At 43.6% G+C, this 26,858-nt stretch overlaps 1 protein-coding gene across 3 annotated transcripts in view; it reads left to right on the top strand.

Moving 5' to 3' along the window:
* Nucleotides 1-21,122, top strand: part of ZNF697 (zinc finger protein 697) — a 29,088-nt gene extending 7,966 nt beyond the window's left edge. Inside the window, exons 1-3 of one of the 3 annotated variants that reach the window (XM_079144341.1) lie at nt 8,616-8,802; nt 14,850-15,095; nt 16,497-21,122. In XM_079144341.1, the coding sequence (XP_079000467.1) occupies nt 16,565-17,905 (1,341 nt within the window). In that variant the 5' untranslated portion in view covers nt 8,616-8,802; nt 14,850-15,095; nt 16,497-16,564 and the 3' untranslated portion in view covers nt 17,906-21,122. Of the gene's footprint in view, nt 1-8,615; nt 8,803-14,849; nt 15,096-16,496 lie in introns of those variants that run through there. The other 2 variants (XM_079144340.1, XM_079144339.1) reach the window with 2 other exon arrangements.
* The last annotated feature ends 5,736 nt before the right edge of the window (nt 21,123-26,858 follow it).

The raw sequence follows: 26,858 nt of genomic DNA, 5'->3' as shown, positions 1-26,858 counted from the left end.
GTCACCACTTCCTATGTGGCATGCAGTCTTTACAGATTTCTTTAAGAGCTTATATTTGCTTCACAGCTTAATTCTGGGCCCTTCAGAAAAGGGTTTTCTGGCTGATGATTGCATGTAGGTGAGAGGAGAAAACAAGAAATTTGTGCTTCTCGGTTTTAAGAAAAACAAAAAGAAATACAATACCTTTAAACTGCCACAGCATCAATTTCAGTCCCAGTAGACACTCTTAAATATAAATTTCTTCTATATTTGAATGAGTTCCCTGTTTTCTATCCTCCTCCACCAACTTTTTGCTTGGTCTCATTATTGCTTTGAAAAGATTGAGTGTTAGTCTTTTCTCACTGATCATTTAATTTCTGTTATTGCTAGACCCAACTTCCCTTGGGTGGAAGAAAGCAGTTGACCTGTCAGATCAGGTGAGTGTAGGTACTTTTTCCACCTTGAACACAAACAGCTCTCACTACCTCCATTCTTTGCACAGCTTAAGCAAGGGTTAAAAGCTTGGAGTGGAGGAAGGAACCACAGGACCATTTGATACAGACAAGGGCTGCTGACATTTGACCAAGGAACTCAGAATTCTTTTTGGAGAACGTTCTGTCTAACTTTTGAAGCTAATTGCTACTTTCTGTCATGACTGCCTCTTAAGCAGGATAATTAAGCAAGTTTGGCTCTGGGTACTGACAGGCTATCAGATCCAGTCAAGAGAGCTAGGTTGTTTCCATGACCCTGCCATACCTGATGTGGTCTTGGTCAGATCACTAGATTTCCTAGTCTTTTTAGTTTTTCCCTTTGAGATTCAAGGAGTGTAATAATTTCACCTAATTGTATCCATTTCCCCGAAATGTTTGGTTGCCCATGGTGTGGAGGATGACTAAAACACAACTTGTTCACACAAGGAACTTATGGTTAGGAGATGGTGGGGAGAGGGAGAGCCCACCAAAGGCTCTCTATCCCTGAACTACATCCCCATTCCTTTTTTTAAATTTTATTTTGAGACAGATCTAAGTTGCCCAGACTGGCCTTGAACTTGCAATCCTGAACTTGCAAATTAACTACATGATGACACTATCCAACTATTAGAATGGCCAAAATCTAAAACACAAACAATAAGGTATGAATTATTAAGTATGATTACATTTTTAAAATTAATATTGGTCAGAGTAAGATAAGGAAAAGTACCTTTAGGAGTCATACAAAATGAAGTAATTCGGAACATTTAAAATAGTCCTATAAGGTAGGTTCCACCATTACCACATTTTATAGATGAAAAACAGGCTCAAACCTTTTACCACTATAGGTACTGATTTCCTCCAGAAAGGAAGAGAAATCCCATGTTTCTTGAGGAGGGACAGTGTGGCAAGAGAGGAAAACACAGTGCCTTCTCCAGGATGCAGAGCAGCCCCTTTTGGGCTTGGGTTGAGGTGAAGAAGGAGAGCTATGGGCTACTTTGTTGACATTTTGGAGCTGTACTACTTGTGCAGAGTCATTTAGGGGTTTCTGAAAAGAAGAATAAAGGGAGTGACATGATAACTAGATGAGGGTCCACTGCCAGGATAGTGACAATGAAATAAGAGGAGAAATTTTAAAAAGGAAGGATGTGGCAACTGATTTGATTGAAAGGGGTGAGGGACAGGTCAAAGTTGACTCCAGGGTTTTGAGCCTGAGAAGTAAGAACAAAGAAGGCATTAACAGAAGTGGACACTTGTCGGCAGGAACTGATTTGTAGCCAGTATTCGGGAAGAGAACTCCTTGTTTTTGAAATGACCCAGGTCAGATACACACATTACAAATGGAAATTCATTTAATCTTTACAATAGCCTTTCAAGGTGACTTGTTTTGGCGCATTGCATATATGAGGTAACCAAGACTGGAAGAGGCGAAATGACCATCCCCAAGCCCTACAGTGTAAAAGTGGCAATCTTCTGAATGAACCCAGGGCTGCTGATTCCTTTTTCCCTTCTATCAGCTTCCTCCTGTCTTTTGTTGCCTGGGATGTGCAAGGCATCACTTTGGGACTCTGGCTTTCCAGTTATAACTGGGGTATCATCAGGAATGTGGATCTGAAGTACAGGCCTGGGATTGTGGTGAGAGGTTCAAATTTGTGAGGCCTCTGGTCAGAGCAGGTGCAAATTTAAAACTACCAGAAGATGTAAAAGAGTTGAGACAAGACAGAAGAAAATGTAGAACAGACCCTTGAAAGTCGACCTGTTTTATAAGTTAAGAAGAGGAAACAGGGTAGAGTGTGAAGTATAATAAGAATCCCTCATTCTTCTTGTACTCAGTCTCAGGATGCCAAGCATAGAGCAAATTTCCAAGTAGAACATCTTGATGGGAATTCTGCAACCAGTTACTGAATTATATGCCAACCACTTTACCGTGTTGTTGGTGAGATCATAGGAGAATAGACCACAGGATTTGGAAGATAGAAAAATAAAGCTGCTTTTGATGTGAGCCTGGCTTACTAAAGTTAGCAGTTAATATCATCTGCTGAGCTGACTCACACCTGGAAGCCCAGGCTTGTGGGGAAGCTGGTATGTGGGGTGATGATGTTAGCTTTGACCAGGACCCACTGGCAACTTTTCCTCCTTTACCCAGTAGCCTGAAAGATTTGTTCAACCTTAGCTTGATATAGTGGCACACACTATAATCCCAGCTACCTAGGTAGCTGAGGCAGGAGGATTGCAAGTTCAAGGCCAGTCTGGGCAACTTAGATCTGTCTCAAAATAAAATTTAAAAAAAGGAATGGAGATGTAGTTCAGGGATAGAGAGCCTTTGGTCCAATCCCAAGTCCCCTCCCCACCCCCAAATTACTTGGGCTGGGTGCAGTGGTGAATGCCTATAGTCCCAGCATCTCAGGAGTCTGAGGCAGGAGGATCACAAGTTCAAACCCAATCTTAGCAATTTGGGGAGACTCGAGGCAAATTAGTGAGACCCTGTCTCAAAATTAAAAAAATAAAAAATAAAAAAAAAAGGACTGGAGATGTAGCTCAGTGGTTAAGCACCCCTAGGTTCAATTCTTGGGTACTAAAAAAAAAGAATAAAATGAAAACTTATCTGGCCAAAAAAATGGCACTGGGAGGAAATGTTATATAATATATAATTTGTGACTGGTTTTAGGCATTTAAAAAAATGATACTGCAGGATGACAAAGTCTTCTTTTAATGAGAGGGTTTCATAGTTTAAATGGAAGAATGTCTTTAAAGATCCTTTTGGAGGGACAGGGGTGTAGCTTAGTTTAAGACACTGGACCAGCACCACAAAACACAAAAACAAAAATACCCCTATTTTAAAATGGCATAGTCAGTACTGTCTGTACTACCTCTATAGCTTCATGGGCTTTTTGCTTTCCTTTCTCTCTGACTTTCCTTTCAAATACTATACCAAGGACTTGAAGTTATTTGGTGTCTACCATAACAGCCCAGTAAGTAAGTGCTGATTCAAACAGTTGCTTTTTTCTAGCCAATGCGATATTCTGTATTTCTGTAGTGAAAGCAATAGATAATCCCAAACCTTTTAAGTCAGAGACCATTTCAGAGGGTCAGATACAAGTTTGAAGAATATTTTCTGTTTTTTAGAGGAAAACTTACTGAAGTCACAATACAGGGGAATATTAACAGGAGTCTGCAAGAGAAGAAAGAGGGAAAAAAAAAAAGGAAGACAGCAGCAGCAAAATACTCTCATGCAAGCAAGCCAAAGCACTAAGTCCATAAATATCAGAACAGACTGGAGAGCACCTGGTGCAGGGAGATTTTGCATAGAAGGAATCAGGTAACCTGAGCAGTAGTCCCAGTTCTCCACCAACTGCATACCTTCATGAATTCCAACAAAGTCTATATCATCTTTGGTCCTCATTTTTCTTGTCTGGAAAATGGGAGATCCTTTAAAGAAATTTTTAGTCCAAAGTGGTGAGACTTTCTCATCACCTGTGGATATATTCTCTTCAGCAAAATTTAGTTTGTTAGTTGCCTGCCTCCACCACCTAGCCCACTTCTATACATCCTCCCATGTGGGGAATACAAAGTAGCTAACTAATTAATTTCTTATGCTTCTGGGGATTGAATCCAGGGCTTTTCACCTTGCTAGGCAAGTGCTCTACCACTGACTATATCCTTAGCCCGAATGCAAAGCTATTAAATCAGGGCAAAAGATGTCAAGGAAAAGAAGGTGAATCTGAGAAAACAGGATTTGTCCTAAGGAGTCATGTTGGATGAGCTGGCTGCTTGATCCCCCACAGTGTACTTTCCTGACTTGCTGTTAATCCTGAACTAGGTCTCCCGATCTTGGAGAGTTTTGTATAACTCTTAGAATCCACTCCTTTACCCAGGAATTCTCATGATATTATTTATAGGCAAGATGACTTTGCTGACACTGAAGATTTGTTAGGAATGAGTTGGTGACTTTGGCCAGATTTTAATTCTTTTTCCTTTGAGAAGAGGATTAACTAACAAAGCATTTTGTGTACTGGGTAGGTTATGGCTTGATTAATGTGATTTGACTCACTGCCCAAGTAAGCAGCTGGGGAGCCATAAAACTAGGGTCAGACTTATAAATTAGGAATATATCCCAGAGAGGCAGTGTATTAGTGACTCCAAGAACAAATTCCCTCTCTGTGAATGTACCTGCCAGATAACACAAATGATTAGGAAGTGAAAAGCAGGTGAATTAATGATGCCGGGAGGCCTACATCTCCAGTGCCAGTTACCCAAGCACCACTAGCTATGTCTGGTTGAGTATCAAGGGATAAAGGAAACCAAATTTGAGATGCTAGCCCATGTCTGCTGTTATGTGGGGTACTCAAGGGTGATTTACTTTTCCTTTCTAGATCCTCACTGCTGGGCTCATCTGTAAAATAGGCTGCTAGGTGAGATCACAGACTGGATCAGGCAGTTTTCCTTTGCTTGGTCCCTCCCTCTCCATCCCCTGTTTAAATGTGCTAGTCTGTGTTATCACCTGGTTTTGGGCTTACTGCCATTATTTTCTCTTCTCCGCCAGCTCAGCAAAAGATCTGTGGTACACAGTGGCAAAGTTGCTCTTCTCCTTCCCCAAAACTACTCTGGATCACTTCTGACATATTTTAATGATTTGGAATATATTTTGAGTTCTTTAGAGGGGTGGTTTATAACAGGGTTTTTGTTTGTTTTGTCTTTGTTTCATGGATTCTTTCAGGGTCCAAGGAAAAGCTGTGGGCCTTCTCATTGGAAGAAAGTGTCCACATACACATTTACATAAGGTTTCAGAGTGTTCCTGAGCTCTGAAGGCTTAGAACCCAGGCTCAGAACCCATGCTCAGGAAAAACATTCTGTTTACAAGTTTGGGTGGTGCTGCTGCTTTTCGGGAAATGCTAGGAACTAGAAATAGGAGGGGCATAGGAAACCGAGTAGACAGAGCCTAGCGAGTGACTTAGTGACTGTGGTGCTCAAGTTATGAATGAGCCCTGGAATCTACAGCCTCTTTCTTGAGACAGATGCATCACTTCCTAAAGGAAAGATGTGTCTTAGAGACTAGTTGTGTGCACCGTTTGCCTGAAAGAATTTTCTTTCAGATATTTTCTGCAAGCTTTTGGTTTCCAAAATAAAGTGGGAACATACCTTGTAGCTCCTGTCTCTGTACTGTGGTATGAGTCTGTTTGGATGGCATCCTCTGAATTTCTCTGAAGAAGACACTCTCTACATTTAAAAGTTCTCAGGTTTGGCTAGTGAAGTAATTGTGTTCCTGACAAGGTTCATCTCAAGGTTCATACATCACTCTTGTCATCGTCCTTTCATTTTGCATGCCCTTATATTTCTCATTCCATTTGAGGATTGTTCTGGGGATGTTCCTTTATTGAAGTACTTAATCCGTGGGATACTCCCATCATTTCCTCAGTTTTACTGTCCTGAATTAATTCCTCAAGGGTCGTCGTCATGTGGGCCTCTAGCCTGGTTTATTTCCCTTTGGTTTTGGGTATAGAATTACTGAATTAATGGTGGAAATTAATAAGCCCTAGCTGACAGCATCCTTTGAGTTCTTTAAAAATATGAAAGTAGATAAAAGTGGAAACAGGATTCTGATTCTATTTTGGACATAACAGCTATTCCTGAATCTCATAAAAAGTGGTGGAGTGGGGAGACCCAAAAACATCAAACTTAAGATTTTTTTTTCTCATAGTCTCTTACTTCACTGTTCCTGTCCCCACTTCCCATGAGCTCTATTCAGGAACATAGTAATCTCTCCCCATTTGGCATGATTTGTAAAAGCAGGCTGTTCCTCTTGTGGAAATCATTGACATTTTATTGTTTTGCTCACAACTTAAGTGAATATAATCGATCCTAAATATGAGAAAAAATATAATTTGTTTTCCATTTTAAAACTCTTTTGTTAGGAAGCTTTGTAGCAAATATAAAAGTGGATAAAAGAGAATGTATCATAGACTTACACATATGGCCATCCAGCTTCAACAGTGGTTGGAATACAGCCCATCTTGTTCCATCCCTGGTTTCTCTTTGCCTTGGAAATATGTTGAAGCAAGTTCTAGACATTATTTCACTTATAAATATTTCACATATTAAAGATGTATGAACTCTTTGCAAACTTAATCCAATACTAACACCTTAAAAATGAATGATTCCTTAATATCAAATATCTAATCAACATTCACAGTTCCCCCAGTTGTCCTGTACTTTGTTTTTGTAGTTTGTTAATTTGAACTGGGATTCATCTAAGGTCTCTATGTGGAAGTTGGTTGATAAGCACTTAGGTTTTTGACCCATAAAGTTTTCCTTCTGTTTCTTGCCATTTTTGTCACTGTTTTATATTGTTATTGAAGAAGCTGGATCATGTGTTTTAGTTTTCTACGGTCTGGGTTTTGTTTATCTGTTATTTTTAAGGAAATGGGTAAAACAAGTATGTTATTTTTAAAGAGGTGTTTTTAAGTGTGTGCTAAAGTTTTACTTTATCAGGATAACAATATAGCTGTGGAGTTTAAAACTTGATTAGGCATGACAATTCAGGCATCAGGTGACTTCTGTAGCTTTCTCCCCCTGCTCTCTGTGGGAAGATACCTTGGCCAGTTACATGCAGAGGTGTCACTTACTGGGTGCATTTTCTGGCCAGCCAGCATACACCAGCCATTCTTCATCAGTAACACCATTTATTCTGGGCAGAGAGTTGGAAGGGCGGGTTTTCCTGTTGAATGTGCAGTGGGAGGCAGGAGATCAAATGTCCTAACACCACTTCTTTTTTTGTTGTGAGGTGCATTCTCTCAAGGATTGTTTATTCCAGTGGAAAGAGGATCACAGAATCTCTGGGTTGGGAAAGCTTTCCTGAGGTTACTTGCCCCATCTGGCCACCTTAATTCTAGATTCTGGCATTAACTCTCCCAGTACAAGGCTGTTCATTAATACTCCATATCATCTCTTTTTCTTTTAGCAACATGGATTATTAAATTGTACCTCTTTCTGACTTGTGTCTGTGTATACTTGATTCTTCCCCACTGTTGTCTTCAGCACATATCCCTGAGACTCTATTCAAGTGTTTGTATGTAGTAATGGTTTTCTTGAAAAATAAGCTGTTTTCATGAGTAAATTTTGAATTATGATAGGATTATTGCAGACTGTGCTTTTTAGCTAAGTTATATATTAATTTTATGTGTCATCTTGGCTGGGCCACAGGGTGTCAAGACATGTGGCCGAGCATTATTCTGGATGTTTCTGTGAGGGTATATTTGGATAAAGTTAACATTTAGATCAGTGGACTTTTGAGTAATGCTTGATTGTCCTCCATAATGTGAGTGAGAGCCTTATCCAATTGGTGGAAGGCCTGAATGGAACAAGAAGACTGCTCTCCCTGAGCAAGGACAGGTTTTCTCTAGCAGATGGCCCTTAACCAAGAACTGCATCTACTCTCTTGGTCTTCTATCTATCAGCCCAGCCTATAGATTTTGGATTTGCCAGCCTCTATAACTGCAAAAGCTAATTCCTTAATAATAAATCTTTTTATAAATACAAATCCATCCATTTGTTCTGTTTCTCTAGGAAAAACCTGACTAAAACAGAGTGGGGGGATAAAAGGGGCAGATGTATGTCCCAGATTTATTTGACTATTTTTTAAGGAGGCTTTTTATATCAAAGAGATGCAAAGATCATTGGCAAGGTCATCAGAAACTGAGATTCTGGCCACAACTCTTCTAGTCACCTGCCTTTTGGTCTCTAACTCTGGTACTCTCCCTTTCTTACCTTCAGTTTATTTTCTGTAAAAGGAGTTTGAACCAAAAAATTTCCAAGGTCTATTATTTCATGAATACAAACATTGAACATCTGAGTCAGCTGCTGAAAAAGTTGTGTGAGGATCATTCTACTGAGGACTGCCCTTGCTACATAAGAAGAAAAAGAAAAAAGCCAAACAAGCTAACGTATAAGGGTAGTGATGGCACAGGTGATCCCCCCCCAAAAAATGGGATTCCTATGTATCAGGTAGAATGTTCTAATCAGTAAAATATAAAATGTAGATGAGTGCATACCTCTATGAGGACCTTTTTAGCTTTTGTGACTTTTCATCTGAGGGCAGAGTCTAACTTCAAGGGTACTAAAGATCTGTCTCTGCATTGCACTAAGTCTTATTTTGCAAAGAGGGATAAACTGACGGGCCCTAACCCAATTAGTGGACAGGGAATGCCTGACTCCAAGGACATTGTACTAGTCTTGACCACAAAGATTGAAGGAGACTCAGACTAGTGCAGACCTGTGGGGTTGTAGACGGATTTCTCTGTTGCCTTAGTTGTGTGTGTGTTGCTGGATCCTGAACCTAGTATCTTGTGCATGCTGGGTGAGTATCCTTCTCTTTTTAACTTGGACTTCCCTATCCAGGTAAAACAGCACCAACCGCAAGGCAGAAACCTTATTATTTTAGCTTCTGCTGTCTGGAGAGCAGTCAATACCTAGTTGCAGTAATCTTCTGGCATTCTCTGTCTGGAATTAATGTTCACCTTACAGGCAGTCTGCCACTTGGGAGGCTGGCATTTGGGGCTGGACAATCTGTGTGTGACTCGGAATGCCAGCTAAGGGGACAGCGAGTTGCCTACCTTGGATGGGGACACAGTCTGTATAAGATTGTTGCTCTCTGATCTAGAGACATGCCTTGCAAAGGTAGTGAGGTGGCTTTGCTTTTTAAGATCTTTCTGAATGTTAGCTCACCATGAGGCTAGTTGACGGTTTACTTGGTTGGTATTTTAAATGGACAAATGATTAACCCCCTGGAATCTGTGGTTAGACCCCAGTTATGGTCTTGAAGTCAACCTTTGAACCATGGGCTAAATTTGTTTTTCCAGACTTCTATCCAATCAGGTGTCCCTGTCTGGACTCTGGTATGGAAAATTCCTTTGGGAGAGAGTGGTGGGCAGGGGGTATGAGAAGTAGCAGGAGGAAGCCTCCAACTGCTGCTAGCCCTCCCAGCATCCCCTTGAGGAGGTATGGAAGGGACCTGCAAGATGAGTGGGAGACAGGAAAGGAGCTGCGGCTTGGAGGCAGCAGCTTGGAGTGGGAGCCGCTTCTGGCCCACTGCCCACCGGGTTGCTTCCTTTCCCTGACATGACAGCTCTGCTGGCCTGGCTGTGAGCCACTTGGCAGTTGGGCTCAGCATGGTTCCCTGCCAGACCAGCTGGGGGCTTCGTGGGTCCTCAGGGTTGGGCAAGGAGGTCTGTTCTCACACTGGCCTGCTCCTTCTTTGCTGGACCACCTCTGCTAGTACTGCCAGGTGTGGTGGCAATCTGCCCTTTCCTTTTGCTTTCCCCGTCCAGGGCTCTTGCCAGCTGCTCTCATGTGGAGGAGGAGCCAGTAGAGGGGAAAATGCCAAAAGATAGTTTGAGTCGTCCTGACTATGGCTAGGAGATACACCACCTGTTTAGTGTTCTTACAAAAAAATGGTCACCCCAAATTACCTGCAGTTACCATTGGGGGGGGGATCTGTTAGAATTGTAGTGTAGACTCATAGGTTTATTCAGATGGAACACTGACTCCCAGCCTGATTCCAGAAGGTTACCTCCTGCCCCCTCAGGCCCATTGTGGCAGGAAGGTGGCAGGGCAGTGTGGGGTCCTGCAAAACAACAACAACAACAACAACAAAATGCTACCAAGATGGAGAGCTTAGCAGTGGTTTATCTTTTAGAGGCTGGGACATTTGCTACTATTCCTAGTCTTGGTTTCTCTCTGTAAAATCCAGGAAGGTGTGAGAGAGGTGTGTGTCTACCTCTACCCCCTCACAGGAAAGTCAGTTAAATTCATAGTGGGGCTTCTGTTCAAAAGAAAGAGATGGGACAATATGCCAAAAAAATCTCAGGTTAAATTCTAATTCTGACTCTGATACTACACTTCCCGTCCCACCTCCCTCCCTCTCTTTTTTCTTTTTCAAAGATACTTTATCACATCTGCAGCAAAGTTTTCAGAGGGAGCTGATTAGTTAGTATTTTCAGTAGGGTTGAGTATAGTTAGAAGGCATAGTGACTTTATAGGGTGACGAATGTTCTCTCTTTTTGACTTGAGACTTTGTTAAGTTATAGAAACTGGGATTTGAAGTCTTGGGGAGGTTGCCCACTGCCACGCTTACTGATGTGATCTGCAATCACATCAAAGGCCATATAAAGGTGCAAGGGATCTTGGGGGGGGGGGGGGGGAGTTGCCATGCTGGAGCTGAAACTGTCTACTGAACCTGACCATAATGTCTCCCCAGATGAACTTACCTGAGTTCATGTCACATGACCACAAGAGGACTCAGGCACATTCAAACCCAAACCCAAAATGCCTCATTGAGTAGAAGTCTGGAGGGGGCAAATACCCAGAGTCTCACAGCACAGTGGTTGTGCTGCTTCCTAACCAGGGCTCTCTCCCATTACTGCTTACAGCTTTTGTCTCCATTAGTGATTAGAATGAAATGTGGAATTAATTTTGTCTGCCTGGCTGTTCCTACTACCCTGTTGTTCTATACTTCTTTCTGACGAGGGGGTGGATAGCTCCCTTGCAGATGGTATTGGTCAGGGTTTGTGGAAGCACCCACCCAATCCCTATATATATATATATATTTGAAATCAGCAGCTATAAAATTTCTCTCTCCCTAGCTCCCCTGTGCCGCTAGCTCCTCCTAGGCTCTTGTCTTCACTTGGTGGGTTGCTCATTGAGCCTTTAACAGCAAGGTTGAGGGAAGCTCTGCATGTACTCATCGGAGGCCATTCTCAGTGAATAGAGCTGTGAACTGGTGTAATTTTTAAAATCAAGAAATTGACTAAAGTTTACTATATTAGTAAAACTACCATTTACTGTGTCTCCAAGGTGCCAGTGGCTTTTATAAACACCAATCTTACATGGTTCTCAAGCACCCAAGCAAGGTAGGTGAGGGCATCTTTGTTTTTAAGGATATAGAGTCTGAATTCAGCAAGGTCACACAGCTTGCACAAGGTCAGATATCTGGCAAAGAGCAGAGAATTTGAACCCAGGATAATCTGGTCATAAAGCCATCAAGCTGCCCTGCTACCCACTCATTATCCAACCCTGGCCTTGCCCAAGAAAACATGTTGCTAGTTTTTATTTTGAGAATGAGTGGGGAAGGAGCTGGAACAAAGTTTGCTTGAAATCTACTGACTGACACTTTAGTTATACCACTGCCTAGATAACATTTTTGAAAATCAGGTGTTCTAGAATGAGGTAATCACACTCCTTCTTGTCTTTTTGTTGCTTCTAGAAAAATCATAGATTTTTTCCTTGAATACATTTTACCATGTTATAAACAATACTGAACTTTTTCCTAGTTAAAAACAAATACATGTTTACTGAGAAAAAATAGATGCACACAAAATGGACATGACTTTCCAAACTAACAGAAGCTGCTTAGGAATGTGGGTACTGGCTCTGGACTTCCAGGGTATGGACCCTGCTCTGCAGGTGAGTGTGTGTATGACCTTGGCTTTCTGTGTCTGTTTTTGGTCTGTGAAGCTGGCAAGAGCAAACCTCATTGGATTTTTGTTAAGATTAAGTGAGTTAATATCTGCAAAACCCCCGAAAGTGAACAAGAGATTTTTAACATTTTAATAAATATTCTTCTAATTGCCCTGAGACTGTGTATTCATGTGTAAATATATATGCTAGCATACATCTATTGATGAACAAAGAGGTAATTTTTAAATGAGCTACTTTTTATCGAGTTCTCTGTCCCTCCCTTACCTCCAGATGGCCTTCTCCATGACCTGACGACAGTTGCCTAGACCCCAGCCTGTGATATCATGAGTGGAACTGAATACGGATAGCCGGTGCAGACTCCCTGTTTTGCCCTGAGCATACTGAAGTAGTTGTGCCATGAATGTTGCCTCTGGATGACAGGCGCTCTGGCTTTCTTCAGAGCATACCTGACCCTGTTTTTTGGAGCTCAGTACCTGCCTTGATTCTGAATGTGGCAGCATTGTGAATTCATATGCCAGCCCTGAGTGGGCCACTCGGGCACTGGCTCTCCCATGCACCTCATCTCCCTTAAATCTAGAGAAACCTTGTTTCTGAATTTAACTTCTCTGGTGTGAGTGCTCTCTTGATTTGCAAGAAATCATAAGCCAGAATGTCCTCTTGTTCCACTCTTGCCATTTCTGAGGTCATGGCACAGAGGTGAAGCCCTGCTCCGTGCTTGCCAGGTTGGTCCACTACGCCCCACCTTTCTGGATGGAGAGCTGCAGTCCCATCGAGGCCATGCTGGACACTGAAATTTTCCATTTTATGAGTTTCTGGTGGTGTGCTTAATTCCTTTACTGGTATGGAGTTCTTGCTGGCCTTGGGTTGGCAAAAACCATTGATTAGTTCCCCCTTCCCTAACCCCCATCCCCTCCGCTGCCTTCGGACACTAGCAAAGCAGCAGGCCATAACTAAAACCGACTGTTGCCTCTCCACACCTCAGGAGCATTAAATATAGACTTGAGTCCAAATTTGGCATCCAGAAGGCAAGAGTGATGGGCAGAAGTGACTGGGGACAACAGTCTCTTGTGGGTTACACCTCTGAAAAGGTTCATGCTTTTAAGGAGATCTTTCTCCTACAGCCTAACAGGAAAAAACAGAGTGTTGAGAACCTGGCATTTTAAATGGTGTGCTTTCTAGAGGAACTCAGCTATATTGCAGGGCACTATTGACTGATCATCCTCAGGCACCCAAAACATTTAAGGGAAGAGCCTGATTTTTTGTTTGTTTGTTCATTCTAATTTAGGGACTATGTCATCATCACTGAGAAAAGGATATAATATGCTATCAGGGTGATGTGTATCCAAAGTTGTAGAGGAGCCAGCGTATCTTTGAGGTGTGCTGGACCAGCATTAGAACTTAAAAAAGAGAATAATGTGTATTTCACATTTGTAAAACTCAAAGCATCAATTATTCTCAGCAGTGTTTTCCAAAGTGCACTTTAATTAGTTTCCTCCAGACACTCTCCCTGTGAGCAAGGTTAAGTAACTTTAACCTCCTTCCACTGATGAGGACTCTGAAACAATGAGAGGTTAATTGATATGCATTGTGCTTTCTACATTGAGGCTGACCCAGCCAGAGGAATTTCCGCTGCCTGTAACTCCTGCTTTCCATTCCAAAGGGTCTGCAGAGCCAGGGTTGCCTCAGGGAAGGCTTCAACAGAGGCAGGAAAAATTCCCAGCCAAGGAAAAAGCATCTTGTTTAGGCTTTATGTCTTTTTTTTTTTTTTTTAGTGGCACGGGGACTGGACCCATCAGCCCTATTCTTGCATTCCAGTTTTGGGACTGCTGAGGTAGTGAAGAGAGGTGGTAGTCTCCCACAAAGTCATAGTCCAAGTTCCTCCACCTAGAAACTGTTTGGCTGCCTTGAGCCCAGCTGTGGGAGTGATGGATGGCAGAAATAAATTATTTTTGGCCCAAATGCTCAGTCTTGGCAGGGGGCCCTTTGTATTTGAGATGTAAACCTAACATCTACAAAAGGCTTAGGAATCTGATGTTATTTTTTTCCTGTAGTTCACATGTTGGCCCTTTCTGTAGAAGGGTTATCAGTTGTCCCTTGTGCATGTTCCTGTTAAAGCTTACTTTCAATTCAGATAATGTGAAATATGTAATTAGGAGCACAGAAATGGATTCTAATCTAGGAAGCCCCTGCATCTCTGCCTCCTGCCTCAACAGACCTGCTAAAATGCTTGAATCATCTTGGCTTACTGCTCCCAGAAATGCAGTAGATCATTGTCACAAAGCCAGAGTTGGTGTACCACTGAAGACAGGGTCTTAAGTAGGAAGTTACTGTACTGATGTTAGTTATTCTGGTGTCCTGACTGTACTTTTCCTTTGGCTCCATGAAGGCCCTCTCATAATTAGCTAAAATACTTGCAAGAGTATTATGGGCTTGTGAAGGGCAAGCTTAAATAGAGTAAGGAAAGCATAGGATTTTGAGATAAAAAAAAATTGGTTTAGTCTCCATTCTACTTCTTGTAAGTTATACAGCCTTAGGCTATCAGGTCTTCTTTTTTTGAGCTTTAAATTTTTTCATCTGTAAAAGTGAGGATGCCTACCTCATGGTTAAACTCTAACCCCCACTTATAAATATTTACTTCATAGACAGCAGACCAAATCTGGGTCCAGTGGCCATGTGGCCTTAGAATGAGGTTGCTACTGTTCTTCCACTACCTAGACATCCTCCTTTGCACCCACTTGTTTACCTTAAATTTACATGGGGTGGGGAATAGAGATTTGCCATCTGGGGCTTGGAAGTCTAGACATTTTATTGGATGGGGACATCAAGGTCAGACACGGTGAGCAGACAAGTAGAGGCTGATGTGACCTTTCTGTGTATTTTGTCTGGAGCAGGGATCCTTGGTCACTTCCCTTGTTCTTTTCTTCCTAGATGGAACAAGAAAATAATCGGGGTATGTGTGAACACCAGGACTCAGAAGACAGAGCAATGGGCTCTGATTTTGAGAACACTGAGGACAGGGAAGGGGACCCAGAAGACAGAGGAATGGGCTCTAATTCACAGGAGGCAGAAGAAAGAGGCCACCTGGAGCGGAAGATGGCCAACCCACAGGATGAAGCTCTAAGTGAGGACTCAAGGGAGAGGGAAGTAGTGTCCGACATCTGCACAGGTGAGAAGGTGGGAATTTCCCCACTACTTTCATATCTTGCTCTCTAGAATTACAACCAGGGGCAGCATTCTTTGTGGGGAGCTTTCTAGAGACCATTAAGCAGGATTCTGTACTAACATGGCCTTTCTAGTGTTGGTCCTGGAGAGCATCCTTTTTTTTCCATCCAGTCTGAGGTGAGCTGTGCTGGTAAGCATTGGTGATCTTGCTCACTCATGGGCACAGCACTTTACAGCATAGATTACTGATGTTAATTCCCAGTTGTAACAGCACTGCAGTTACTCAGGTAACAATACAACTTACCTCACAGGGTTGCTGGAAATGTTAAATGAGTTGCTGCGTTTAAAGAGTTAGCACAGTGCTGAGCAAAGTATCCAGATGCAGGTATAGTCACCACCCTCTGCAGATAAGTAAACTCAGGGTTCAATGACCTGCTTAGGTTCTGTGACTGATTTCCAAAGTGCCCAGTTCCTCTACTAAATCCTTTGCCATTCCTGACCTGAGAACTGGGCCTTTATCCACTTCCTTGTTTCTGTCTTTGGGCATTTGTTGCTTTATCCTCCTGAGTACATGCTCCAGGGTCAGAAATGAGCTGAAATACTTAATGGTCAGGGCTGTGAGGTTACATTCCTTTCCTCCTGGCAAAGTCGCAGATGCCATGCTGCCCTCCCCCACAGTGCACACAAGCAAGTGGCCTTCCACAACTGAGTAACTTCCTGGAGTGCCCTCTGCTTGGGGATAAAGCAGCTAGAGACTAACAGGTGTGTATCCGTGAACCAAGCTCCATCCTGGGCTCACCAGCTCTAGCCTCCATGCTCTTTCCCTCTATTATCGCTCTCTTCACCCATTCATAATCAAGTCCTTAAGGTGAGTTTAGTTTGTTGTTTCACCTTAAGTGGTACCAGACTGCAGTTTTAAAAAATTGGGTTCATAATCATGCATGGAATTTAGTTTTCATTTCAGCCTCCTGCCCCTGTGCCACCTCTTTTACAGACTGCATTTTAAAAGTCAATCAGAGACTTGATTAGGCCAAGTGGGGTGTGGGTTTTTTGTTTTTTGGTGGTGGTGGTGGCCTAGACTTTTCTTTTGAGGCTGTAACCTTAAAAGGCACTCATAGTTTCATGAAGTGAAAAACCTTTATTTCCTGCATTCAGATAGCTCAGCTGGTTGGGGCTTATGGAAGAACTGGAACACACTGTAGCAAAGTCAGCACAAAGTGTATACTTCTTAGGCCTTTTCTGGGAGGAACCAAGTGGGAGGGAGGCTGGAATGTAAGGGGCTGGGTGGGGGTTGGGAGTGCTTGGGGAGATGCATTACTCCTTGGCCCACACTCTTATTGTTGAGGTTCCTTTCCTCTAGGCTTACCTTGTTGAGGGCCAGGTCTAGTAAGCCCCACCTGCCTTCTGTTGCAGAGGGGCTGCTGAGTGAGGAAGAAGCCGTTGCTCTCCATGAGGAAGATGACCAGCCTAGTGTGGCTGACATGGGGATATTCCCAGGACTGTCTGAGTCAGACAGCATATCCCGGAGTCCCCCGGAAGAGGAGGAGGAGAGTGCTGGAGAGAACAGGTTTCAAGAGGAAGAGGAGCAGCCCCCACCTCCCGTACTTCCCTGGAGGCGCCACCTCTCCCTGGGAAGTCGCCACCGAGGTGACAGACCTGCTCACCGCCGCTTCCACCGTCTTCACCACCCCATGGCCATGGACCTCGGGGAGCTAGACAGCCTGGTGGCCAGCATAATGGACGCGCCCACTATCTGCCCCGACTGTGGGGAGAGCTTCAGCCCGGGTGCCGCTTTCCTACAGCACCAGCGTATTCACCGCCTGGCCGAGGCCGCTGCGGTAGCCAGCCTGGAGCCCTTCGGCCTCGCTGGCGAGTGCGGAGCTGTGGTGGGGATGATGGGAATGGGCGTGGCAGGGGGCTTCGGGGCGGGGCCTGCATTGGCCCGGCCCCCGCGCGAGAAGCCCTTCCGCTGCGGGGAGTGTGGCAAGGGTTTCAGCCGCAACACCTACCTGACAAACCACCTGCGCCTGCATACTGGCGAGCGGCCCAACCTGTGTGCAGACTGCGGGAAGAGCTTCAGCTGGCGTGCCGACCTGCTCAAGCACCGTCGCCTGCACACTGGTGAGAAGCCCTATCCATGTCCGGAGTGTGGTGAGGCCTTCAGCCTCAGCTCTCATCTGCTGAGCCACAGGCGTGCACACGCGGCCGCCAGCGGTGCAGGTGCTGCAGCGCTGAGGCCCTTCGCCTGTGGGGAGTGCGGCAAGGGCTTCGTGCGCCGTTCACACCTGGCCAACCATCAGCGCATCCACACGGGCGAGAAGCCTCATGGTTGCAACGAGTGCGGCAAACGTTTCAGCTGGCGCTCGGACCTAGTGAAGCACCAGCGGGTGCACACAGGCGAGAAGCCCTACATGTGCTCAGAGTGTGGTGAGACCTTCAGTGTCAGCTCCCACCTCTTCACGCATAAGCGCACGCACTCAGGTGAGCGGCCCTATGTGTGTCGTGAGTGCGGCAAGGGCTTTGGGCGCAACTCACACCTAGTGAACCACTTGCGTGTGCACACCGGCGAGAAGCCCTTCCGCTGCGGTCAATGCGAGAAGCGCTTCAGCGATTTTTCCACACTCACGCAGCACCAGCGCACACACACCGGCGAGAAACCCTACACGTGCATTGAGTGCGGCAAGAGCTTCATTCAGAGTTCTCACCTGATTCGCCACCGCCGCATCCATACTGGGAACAAGCCACACAAGTGCGCCGGCTGTGGCAAAGGCTTCCGCTACAAAACGCACCTTGCGCAGCACCAGAAGCTGCACCTGTGCTAGGGCTGGGTCTGAGCGAGGTCGCCCTCTGTGAAGCATGTGGGGAATAGGTGTCCTGGGGACAAACCTTATTGGAAGACGTGGGGGGAGGGGCAAGCTGAGAGTGACTGAGGAACCTTTTGGTGTTAAGGAGTCTTCAGTAAGAGTTTTCATTTTAGGGTGCTATATTTTGCCTACTTCCCTTCCAGGAAACTTTTGGGGAGATGTGTTTGAGTAATGACTTCCTCAACTATACCCTGTAGGGAGTGAAGGGCTTGAAGGAGTAGGTACTTTGAGGAAGGGGATTTGGAGAGTGGGGGAAAAACAGGATGGCAGGCAGTGGAGTAGATTGGGCTTCGATGACCTGTGGGAATCAGGGGAGAAGAGATGGTTGGATTGAAAATTATGAGTAAAGTATAATGCGGGTATAAATAATTCTGAACTGCTCCAATCAGGTGGTAGGCCAATGTTTTCCCTGAGCCCCCAAGTCAGCTATAATGAGGAGACTCTTGTCAATCCTGAAGGAGAGGATATTTAGTATACTCTTCCTTTCTCTGAGCCACAGATGCTATTTTGAGGCATCCAAGGGAAACCATGAAGAAAAACTACACAACCTCATTTCAAGGGATGACTTCTAGGGTTTAGAAATACATTTGTAACTGGTTCTTAGATCTCTTGTGCTCTTGCTTTTGATTCCTTGGTACTGCCTTGAACATACTCTGACTTTGTGGGAGGTCAAAATCATCTATGTGGGTGACCTGCCCCTTGCCCTGTGTCAGGTGTGTGCCAGACCCAGTATTTCTTTAAGGTATCATTTGTGATCTTTTAAGTGTCAGGCAAATGGAACAATCTCAGCTATGTGTGACTTTCCGCCTCCCAGGTCAGCTTGATGCCTGTGTTTCAAGTGAACCCCAGATGGTAAACTGCTGTCCTGGTGACCTGCTACAGAAGTCAGTTAGCTTAAGAGTTTCTGGCAGTATGTGAAAAATCCAGGAAAGCAAAGTTTACAAGTTGGGATGCAAGGCTCCTTTGTCTCTTTGCCTTCACTTTGCATGTGTGTGCCCTGTTCCCACTCACCTCCAACTCCATCCATATTGATGAGGGACCTAGTTCAGGCAAGAATTTCATTTTCCTACATGTGGAGGCACATTAGAAGTCTCAAGGCTTTACACAAAGAGGGCACAGTCAGGGAGAGGTGTAAATGCAAAATTGCCAAATAGCACAAGCATTGAATGTTTTCTAGTTGTTATATAGATGCCAAAATAGCACTTTTGTACTTGCAAAGTGCTTTATGCTTTTTAATGATTGTTAGTTGTTTCTCACATCTTTGTGAGGTAAATCAGTATTACGACCTCTGTCTTAAGGGAAGCCTGGGGGCAGGAGTGTAGCAGGCTGACCTGAATGAAGGCTGAGGACAGTGTGAAGAGGTATGGCCTCACCTTTTGTGTTCTCCAGCTCAGCTGCTAGGAAGACTTATCTGTCATGATTTATATAATAAAATAAGGACACTGAACATTCTTACCCTTGGTTGGGAACTCAAAGCTAACCTAGAAGGGCCAAAGATGTCCTTATTGACAAAGCTGGTCTTTGTCACTTAATTAGAGTGACCTACTTATGTTGTATTTCTAGTAGGGAGCTGTAGTTAGATGATTTTTGTATAGATTTCAGTTCCATATGCTGAAAGTTCCTCCCCTAGGTTAGTCTTTAGAAGTTAGAGTTGTGGGAAACAGTATTGTTTTCTTCACTAACATTTGTTACCCTGTATTATTCATGGGAAGCATCTTCATAAACTGTTGGACACAGTTGAAGGGGGAAAAAGTTACAAAATTGTTTTTACAGTTTTAGCAAAGTTTCTGTGAATGCTAGTAATTTATACTTGATCAGTTGTATTCTAGCAAAGAACTTCTTTGGGGACTGTAGAAAAGCATGTTTTTGTCATTGTAAGAACACTGAAAAAAATTCTGCAAATTCTGGGTTTGTATGTTGCCTGTTGATCTTGCCCTCTGAATCAGTTGACTGCTATTCATAAATAAAAGTAGATGTTCACACTAGGGATAATTTCAAAATACTAATTCTTTTAAATTTTATTTTAATCAAGAATTATACCAGTAAAATACATTTCCATTATTTATAATGACTCTTATAGTCTGAATTAAATACCAAGTGTATAAGACCACCTAAAAATAATGTAGCCACTTTATGGGTAATCTTATTCCTTTATGTATTTTTTTTTAATGCACATCTACCTCTTTCATCTGTTTTAAGTTCTTTCAAGCCTGTGCCTGTGAAATCTCATCCAACTTTTGATTATTCGTGGGTTGATTATCCACTTTATTGGTTATTTGGTCTTTTGCTGCCATCAATATGCACAGTCTCATTAGCATCAAATGTATCACATATCAGCATCTTTGAGAGAGGGTTCAATGGAAAATGAAGATTGAAGCTTGCATGAAATAATGGCAGTAGAAATCCTTGGACTTGCCTCTATTGTTCTTTCTATTACCATGGATAAGAGAGTCAGGTATCATGTCAATGTCTTTTCTATGAGCAAATCATTTAGTAGAAGAAAACTGTATGGCCATCAACCCCCCACTCCCAGGGTGTATTTAAAATGTGAGTCCATTTTTCATATACTTCTTCAGGGAAAATACCTGCATTAAGTGAGGCTAAATATGTTTAGGAGGTTGTTTCTTTAGTTTTAGAATAGTAGTATTTCTTTGGTAAACCCTATAATTTGTAGTTCATCCTTGATGGTGTTAAAGATTCTTTACTCCAACTTATTGATAATGATGGAGGCAAGTGTTTGTTCCCTGGTGAGTTTGGTCCAGAGCAGGCTTCTGCTGCCCTTCATTAAACAAAACCTGGAAGGTAAATGGTTTTGATTAAATCTTGAGTTGTGAGTTGGAAGAAGATAAGTTAACCCTTTGAGCCGTGTGGTCTCTTTACAATCAAGAGGCTGTACATATGTGAAAAAGTACAAATTAAGAATCTGTGTTCATAGACAATCTGAACTGTGTTTCTGAAGTTTGTGCACATTTTTCTTCACTGTAATGTTATTTTACATCTGTTTGTTAAAATAGTAATTTAATAATCCTAAGAGTAACAGGTTTTATGTGAGTGTGCTTGTGTACGTGAGAATTGCCTTGTTTTCAGGTCATTTTATTTAATGATGGTTCCTTGGACAGTATTCTGATGTTCATCAATCAATATGGAATATTTGTCATTAAATCCTTATCAGTCTTTTACTATGTCATTCTTTCTACCTTATTTGTCATTCATTAAATGTCACTCAGTTCAACCTGTGGAAGCTATTTGCTGCTAAAACGGGAATTGGCAAACTACCAGATCTGGCCTGACTCTGTAAATAAAACCCTATTGGAATATAGTCTCACCCATGCAGCCACCTTTATGTATTTATGTAAGAGTCCATGGCGACTCTTCACGCTGCATGGCAGAGCTGACAGGTTGTGACAAAACCTACAGGGGCCATGATCTTACAATATTTATTATCTATATCTTAACAAAAACAGTTTTCCGACTCTTGTAGAAAGTTCAGGTGAATCCTAGATCATCCATGAATTAGCTAAGATCTGAAATCTCAATAGTTTACACATTCTTACCAGCAACTCAGTGTAGCACGAGTAGATTAAAGTGGTTTTGGCATATTGGGAATGTGTTTGTTACAGTACTGGCATCCATTTCCAAAGATCTGTCTTTGTGCCTTATCAGTATGTGAGGGATTGGGAGAAAGGTCAATAATAAGTAGTTGTGGAGAAAGGAACTTCCATTTCCAATCTAATCTATTTAAAATGTATTCCTGAATCACATAACAAAGTATTTTCTTTCCCTCAGTTCTCAAAAATGTAAATTAGTGATTAATGGTAATGCTGAAGGGAGCTTAGGAGCTAAACTAACCTTTGCTCAGAGTATTTCATAACTAGTCTCTCTACCCAGCCAAATAGACATCAAGTCAGCAATTCCTAAGGATGGAATCATAAAGATAGAAGTAGGAGGAAGCTTGGGAATTCATCCTGCTTTTAATGATCACAGTTATCTCCTTGTTTGCCTGTAAATTAGCCCTTTCCCTGCCCTGCAGGGACATGGGAAGGCTGGTCCCTAGGAAGCAGTCACAGAGCTGTGCCTATCATATTCCTTACCAAGCCTGACTTTTGAAAGCATCAACTATACCAGCTCCTGATTCCACAGGCATTTCTTGAAAACATAAAACTCTAGACTTTAATGTAGGCAAACCTGTCTTACAGAGGCACAACAGAGGATCTGGTCCTCAGGTCTATACCTCAAGAGTTGCTCAGCCTAAATGGGCAGGTGGAGCAGGATTCTGTAACAGACCAGTAAGAGGAACTGTATCTGGTCCTCTGGGAATTCTTGGGTTTGATTAGTTTGATTAGAGAGGTTCTCAACCTTGGAGAGGTTTTTGTGCATTTACTTTTTAAATCTAGGTATTGATTAATTGCAATTAGGTCCAAGTGTCTATAATTTTATGGAAATGGCCCAGGAAATTTTAATAGCAAACAGGATCGAGAACTCTGTAGGACCAGTTAAGGACCTCCTTTCTTCTGCATAAGTCAAGAAGTAGAAGCCATAAGCTTCAAGTCTGTCCTGTGCCCCAGGGAATAGAGGCAAAGGGCATTGTAAGATACCCAGGTTTTGCTGCAAAGGGCTTCTGGAGACCATCTTTCATACGCCTTCCCCAAGTGTGAAGATACTGACTGGTCAGGACCACACCAAGCACCTGTCTTTGCTGTTCACCAGAGAATGCGGGAAGGGGCACTAGCACTAGTGACAGAGGGGAGGAGCTTGTCCAGTCAGTCTCCAGCATGAGCTGCCTAGTGTTGGCCTCCTGTTTTCCTGTCAGAGCCCCAGATGCTTCCAGATTTTAGTTGCCTGTTGCCAGCCTGGACTTTCAAGGTCATCTCTGCTAACCCAAAACACATTCCAAAGGTTTTCCAGTTCCAGCTGCTCAGAGGGGGTCTAGGGTACTCTACCCTACTGTGCATGCATTTAGTATCCTGCTCATCACAACAGTACAAAGTTCTTTGTGTTCTATACCCATGGGGACCTGGCAAGGTGTATCAATAACTAGTTGGAAGGTTGGAAAAGATATGAGTGTGTGTGAAGTGCTCAAACTGGCATTCTAACATGTGGAGGATCTTCCACCAAAGTTGCAGGATGGAGAAACAGGCCAGTACGGGAGACCATGGAGTCATTGGAAGCAGTTCACTGCTATAATTTGATTCACAGAAGTCAACATTGATGCCTTCTCTGAACCATAAGGGTGGAATGGATCTGCACAGGTGTTCTCCATGTGGGGAGATAGATAGGAGAGAGATGGAGAAGCTGGCATATTTTACCACTCTGTAAGTGTAAAGGTGAAGGCCGATTTTGTTCCCTGCTGACCATCTACAACATCTTCCTTGTGCTGAATTATTTTGTAAAATAATTGTAAGACTGCTGACATGTCTGGAGGGGACAGGGATGGTAAGGCTAGGAGCATGTCATTAATCTAAAGACTTCACATGCTCTGCATGAGGGAAATGGTAACCCAGCAAAGCAGCATAAAACAGAATCTCTCCTGAGTTCTTAAGTAACTGTAGATGATCATGTACACAAGTGCTGCAAATCAGGCAATGGCCACTTTATCTGACTTGTTGGGCAGTGTATGCTCTTGGAGAGACTAACAGGGCTGGGAAAGATCTGGCTAGATACATGTGTTGCTAGATGTACCATAAGCATGAATAAAAGTGATGGAAGCATCATGGGTGGTTTACTGAGGTAGCTCTACTGCTCTCTGGGTTGAAGTCTACAGATGCTGTGTGCATAATGTTCATGAATTCAGATCCAGACTATTGCTGGCCTTAGATAGCCACTGTTTAATGATGCTGCAGCCTTGGCCCAGTACTATATGAAGATGAGATCTTGTCTGTGCAGGGGAAGGTACAGGTGTGAGGTGTTGTGGGAGGAGCACAGAAGATCACACAAGCTTGAAAGAACTTGGTAGATTCTAGAGCCAGGAAGATGTCAGAGACCAGGCATGGCCCTACCCTGCTACTGATGGTTTTGAGGAACTTGGCAAGTCACTTCACCTCTTTGGTCTCTAGGAGGTAAATAAGGATGGTTAGAAGACCATATCTTTAGGCTAGAGGAAAGACTTGACCATAGTTAGGACTGACTGCATATTTTGCCAACAACATATAAATGTGGGACCCTATTCAGGCCTGGAAGCCCCACACAGACCCCTGAGTGTACTTCTCCCTACCTGTGATGCTCTCCTACTAATATTCACAGTGACTGGACATACTTCGGCCAGGGCAGGAGGAAGTGAGCTCTGGGCTCCTGAAAAAGATGCTTCCACACTCATGGCCAAGGTCATGCCAGGATGACCACAGGCCAGCGTTCCATGTCAGGTCCACCCCTCTGTCTCCTGCACCTACTCTGGTGAAAGGGCTGCTGCTGCTGGTATGCTGCTGGTGCTGGGTTTTGTGTTTGGAGTACGTGCTGCACTCTATATTGATAGGGAGCTTCTGATTGTAGAAAATATTCAAGACTGCCCCAGAAATTGCAAGTGACCTCATGTCCCCTTTTCTTGAGGACAGAGTGGCAATGCACAATGTGCTAGTTCTCTCTTTTCCTCTGCTCCTCCTGATGAACTCTTTCATGCTCAGAACCCCGCTCCATTCCCTGCTTATTACCCTACTGTGTGATCTTGAGCCAAGAAAAAGGTAAGAAATTCCCCATCATGTCCCCAGAGTCCTCTGATGTGCAAAGCACCTGCTATGGAGGGAATAAGTTGCCTCATCTTGAATCTCCTAATATGACTTTAAATTGGAAAAGTTCATAAGGTTCCAGTATTTAAAAAGAGAATTTCCTTATTTTCATAGCATAAAAATGTTGTGGGCCTTATTTTGTTTCAGGAGTATGTCTCATTTCCATTCCCATTATAATCTTTGCAAGTGGTGTTACTTTCATGGAAGTCTTTTCTATTTCCTCTCTCCTATTTTGACTAACTTGCTCACTCAGTCCTCCCCATATAGTAAAATCTATACCCCTCCCTGCCACAAACACCAGGGAGGTCTCTGGGATTCTCCTCTTGATTCTGATTCTCATAATGATGGCACAGTTCTTCAGGTTCATACACACCTTGGAGGCACCTTTGTATCCCTTCTTGTCGTTAACGCATCTGCTCCCCAGATTTCATTCACTTTCCTTCCATATGTCAGCAATTCAATTGAGTTTGTTTGTGTTCTGTCTTACTATTTGTACGTTCATCCATCTATCCAAACATTGATCCTGTGAGCCCACTTGGATCAGGCACTGGTAACATACAGATGAAGGAGTGAGTTTGTCTTCAGGACTTAGAGCTGTAGAGGTGGGTGGATGAATACATATATACGTGTAGTTTAATTAGGTATGTGCATTTAAATGAAAAATTTTTGATGGTGAATAAGAAACTGCGAAGGATGTGCCAGCAAGAGACCTGGGCATCCTCTAAGTACAAGGAACTCTTTGTACTAAAGTGGGAACAGGGAGAAGCACAAAGTAGTCAGAAAGGTCTGAATCATGGTATGGTTGGAGACCAAGTTGGATAATTTGGGGGTAGAGCCAGGGATTGGTAAGAATTTAGTCTGAGGTGGTAGAGGGTAAGTCTTTAGGCCTTTGGAGTCATCCTCAGGCTGTCAGATTTGTCCTTGTCCTGGGAATCCACTGAGTGGTTTTAAGGGAGAGAGTGACAAGGTTTGATGTTATTTTGGAGAGACATCTCTGGCAACGTGCTCAGAATGGCTTTCATGGATGACTACCCAGGCAGGGAGGCCCTGTGTGGGATTAGGCAAGGAATGTCAGGGGTCTGAATCAAGGCTGGGTGACCAGGGAGGAAGGTGACACATTCGTGGCATTTCAGAGGTAGAATGGGTAGAACTGAGTGAGAGGAAGGAGGAGGAGTAGGGGATGCCATCAGGTTTATGGTTTGAGAAAGTGTTGCTACGGGACTGATGTGACCACCTGCTCACTCTGTCCCACACTTGCCTTGGTATGCATTGTGCATTACATTTTGTTAATGTGACATATACCAGGCCACCATCTCTGGACTACTCTTGAAGTGTCCTCCTCTTCTCTTTCCATCCTTCCTACAGGAGTGCCACCACAGTGACCTTCCTGGGAAAACAAAGAGAAACCTTCACTGCCTCCCATGGCCAACTGAGTAGTGAGTGCCCAGACCTGTTCTGTGACTCTCATTGCTTGTCACTGTTGGAAATGACCTCTTTTCCCACAGACTCTGAATTTTAGAGGAGATGAGGCATAAAAATGAAAAATAATAGAATGTCCAGTGTTCTCCAGAAGGAGCACAGAAGGTATACTCTGAGGAGAAGGAAGGAGTGAGTATCTCCTGAGAAGACCAAGGTGGGTGTTTCAGGCCTGTGTCCCTCATGCCTGTGCAGGTGTATCTTCCTCCTCTACACCTGAGCTCTCTGGTCGGCCCAGACATGTCTCCTTGTGCAGAAGCAGTACCCCCTTTCCCACATGGGCCTTTGAAGACCCCACTGTCTCTGTCTGGAACAATTTCCCTCACCTTTCTGCCTGTGGAATCCTCCCACTCTCCACAACCAGTCCAAATGCCTGGGCCCTATGAGCCCCTGCCCAGGAGGGAGCTTCTGTGTACTCTGCACTCTTCCCTGTGTGTGCAGCAACCACCTGGTCTCACATTTTAAACAAAAAATTAGTAGTTATAGATGGACACAATACCTTTATTTTGTTTATTTATTATTTTATATGTTGCTGAGAACTGAACCCAGTTCCTCACATGTGCTAGACAAGTGCTCTACAACTAAGACCCAACCCCATCCCCTGGTATCACATTTTATCTTTCAACTAGACCAGCCTGGGAACAGACATGGAAATCTGTAACCCATAGGACTGCCTTCAGCCCACATAACAGTTTTTCAGTTTGAAGACTTCTTTT

Source organism: Sciurus vulgaris (assembly GCF_902686455.1).
Source record: "Sciurus vulgaris genome assembly, chromosome: 1".
Classification (NCBI taxonomy): Eukaryota; Metazoa; Chordata; class Mammalia; order Rodentia; family Sciuridae; genus Sciurus; species Sciurus vulgaris.
The sequence above is the reverse complement of the archived record's forward strand: the minus strand, read 5'-3'. Positions and strand labels throughout refer to the sequence as shown.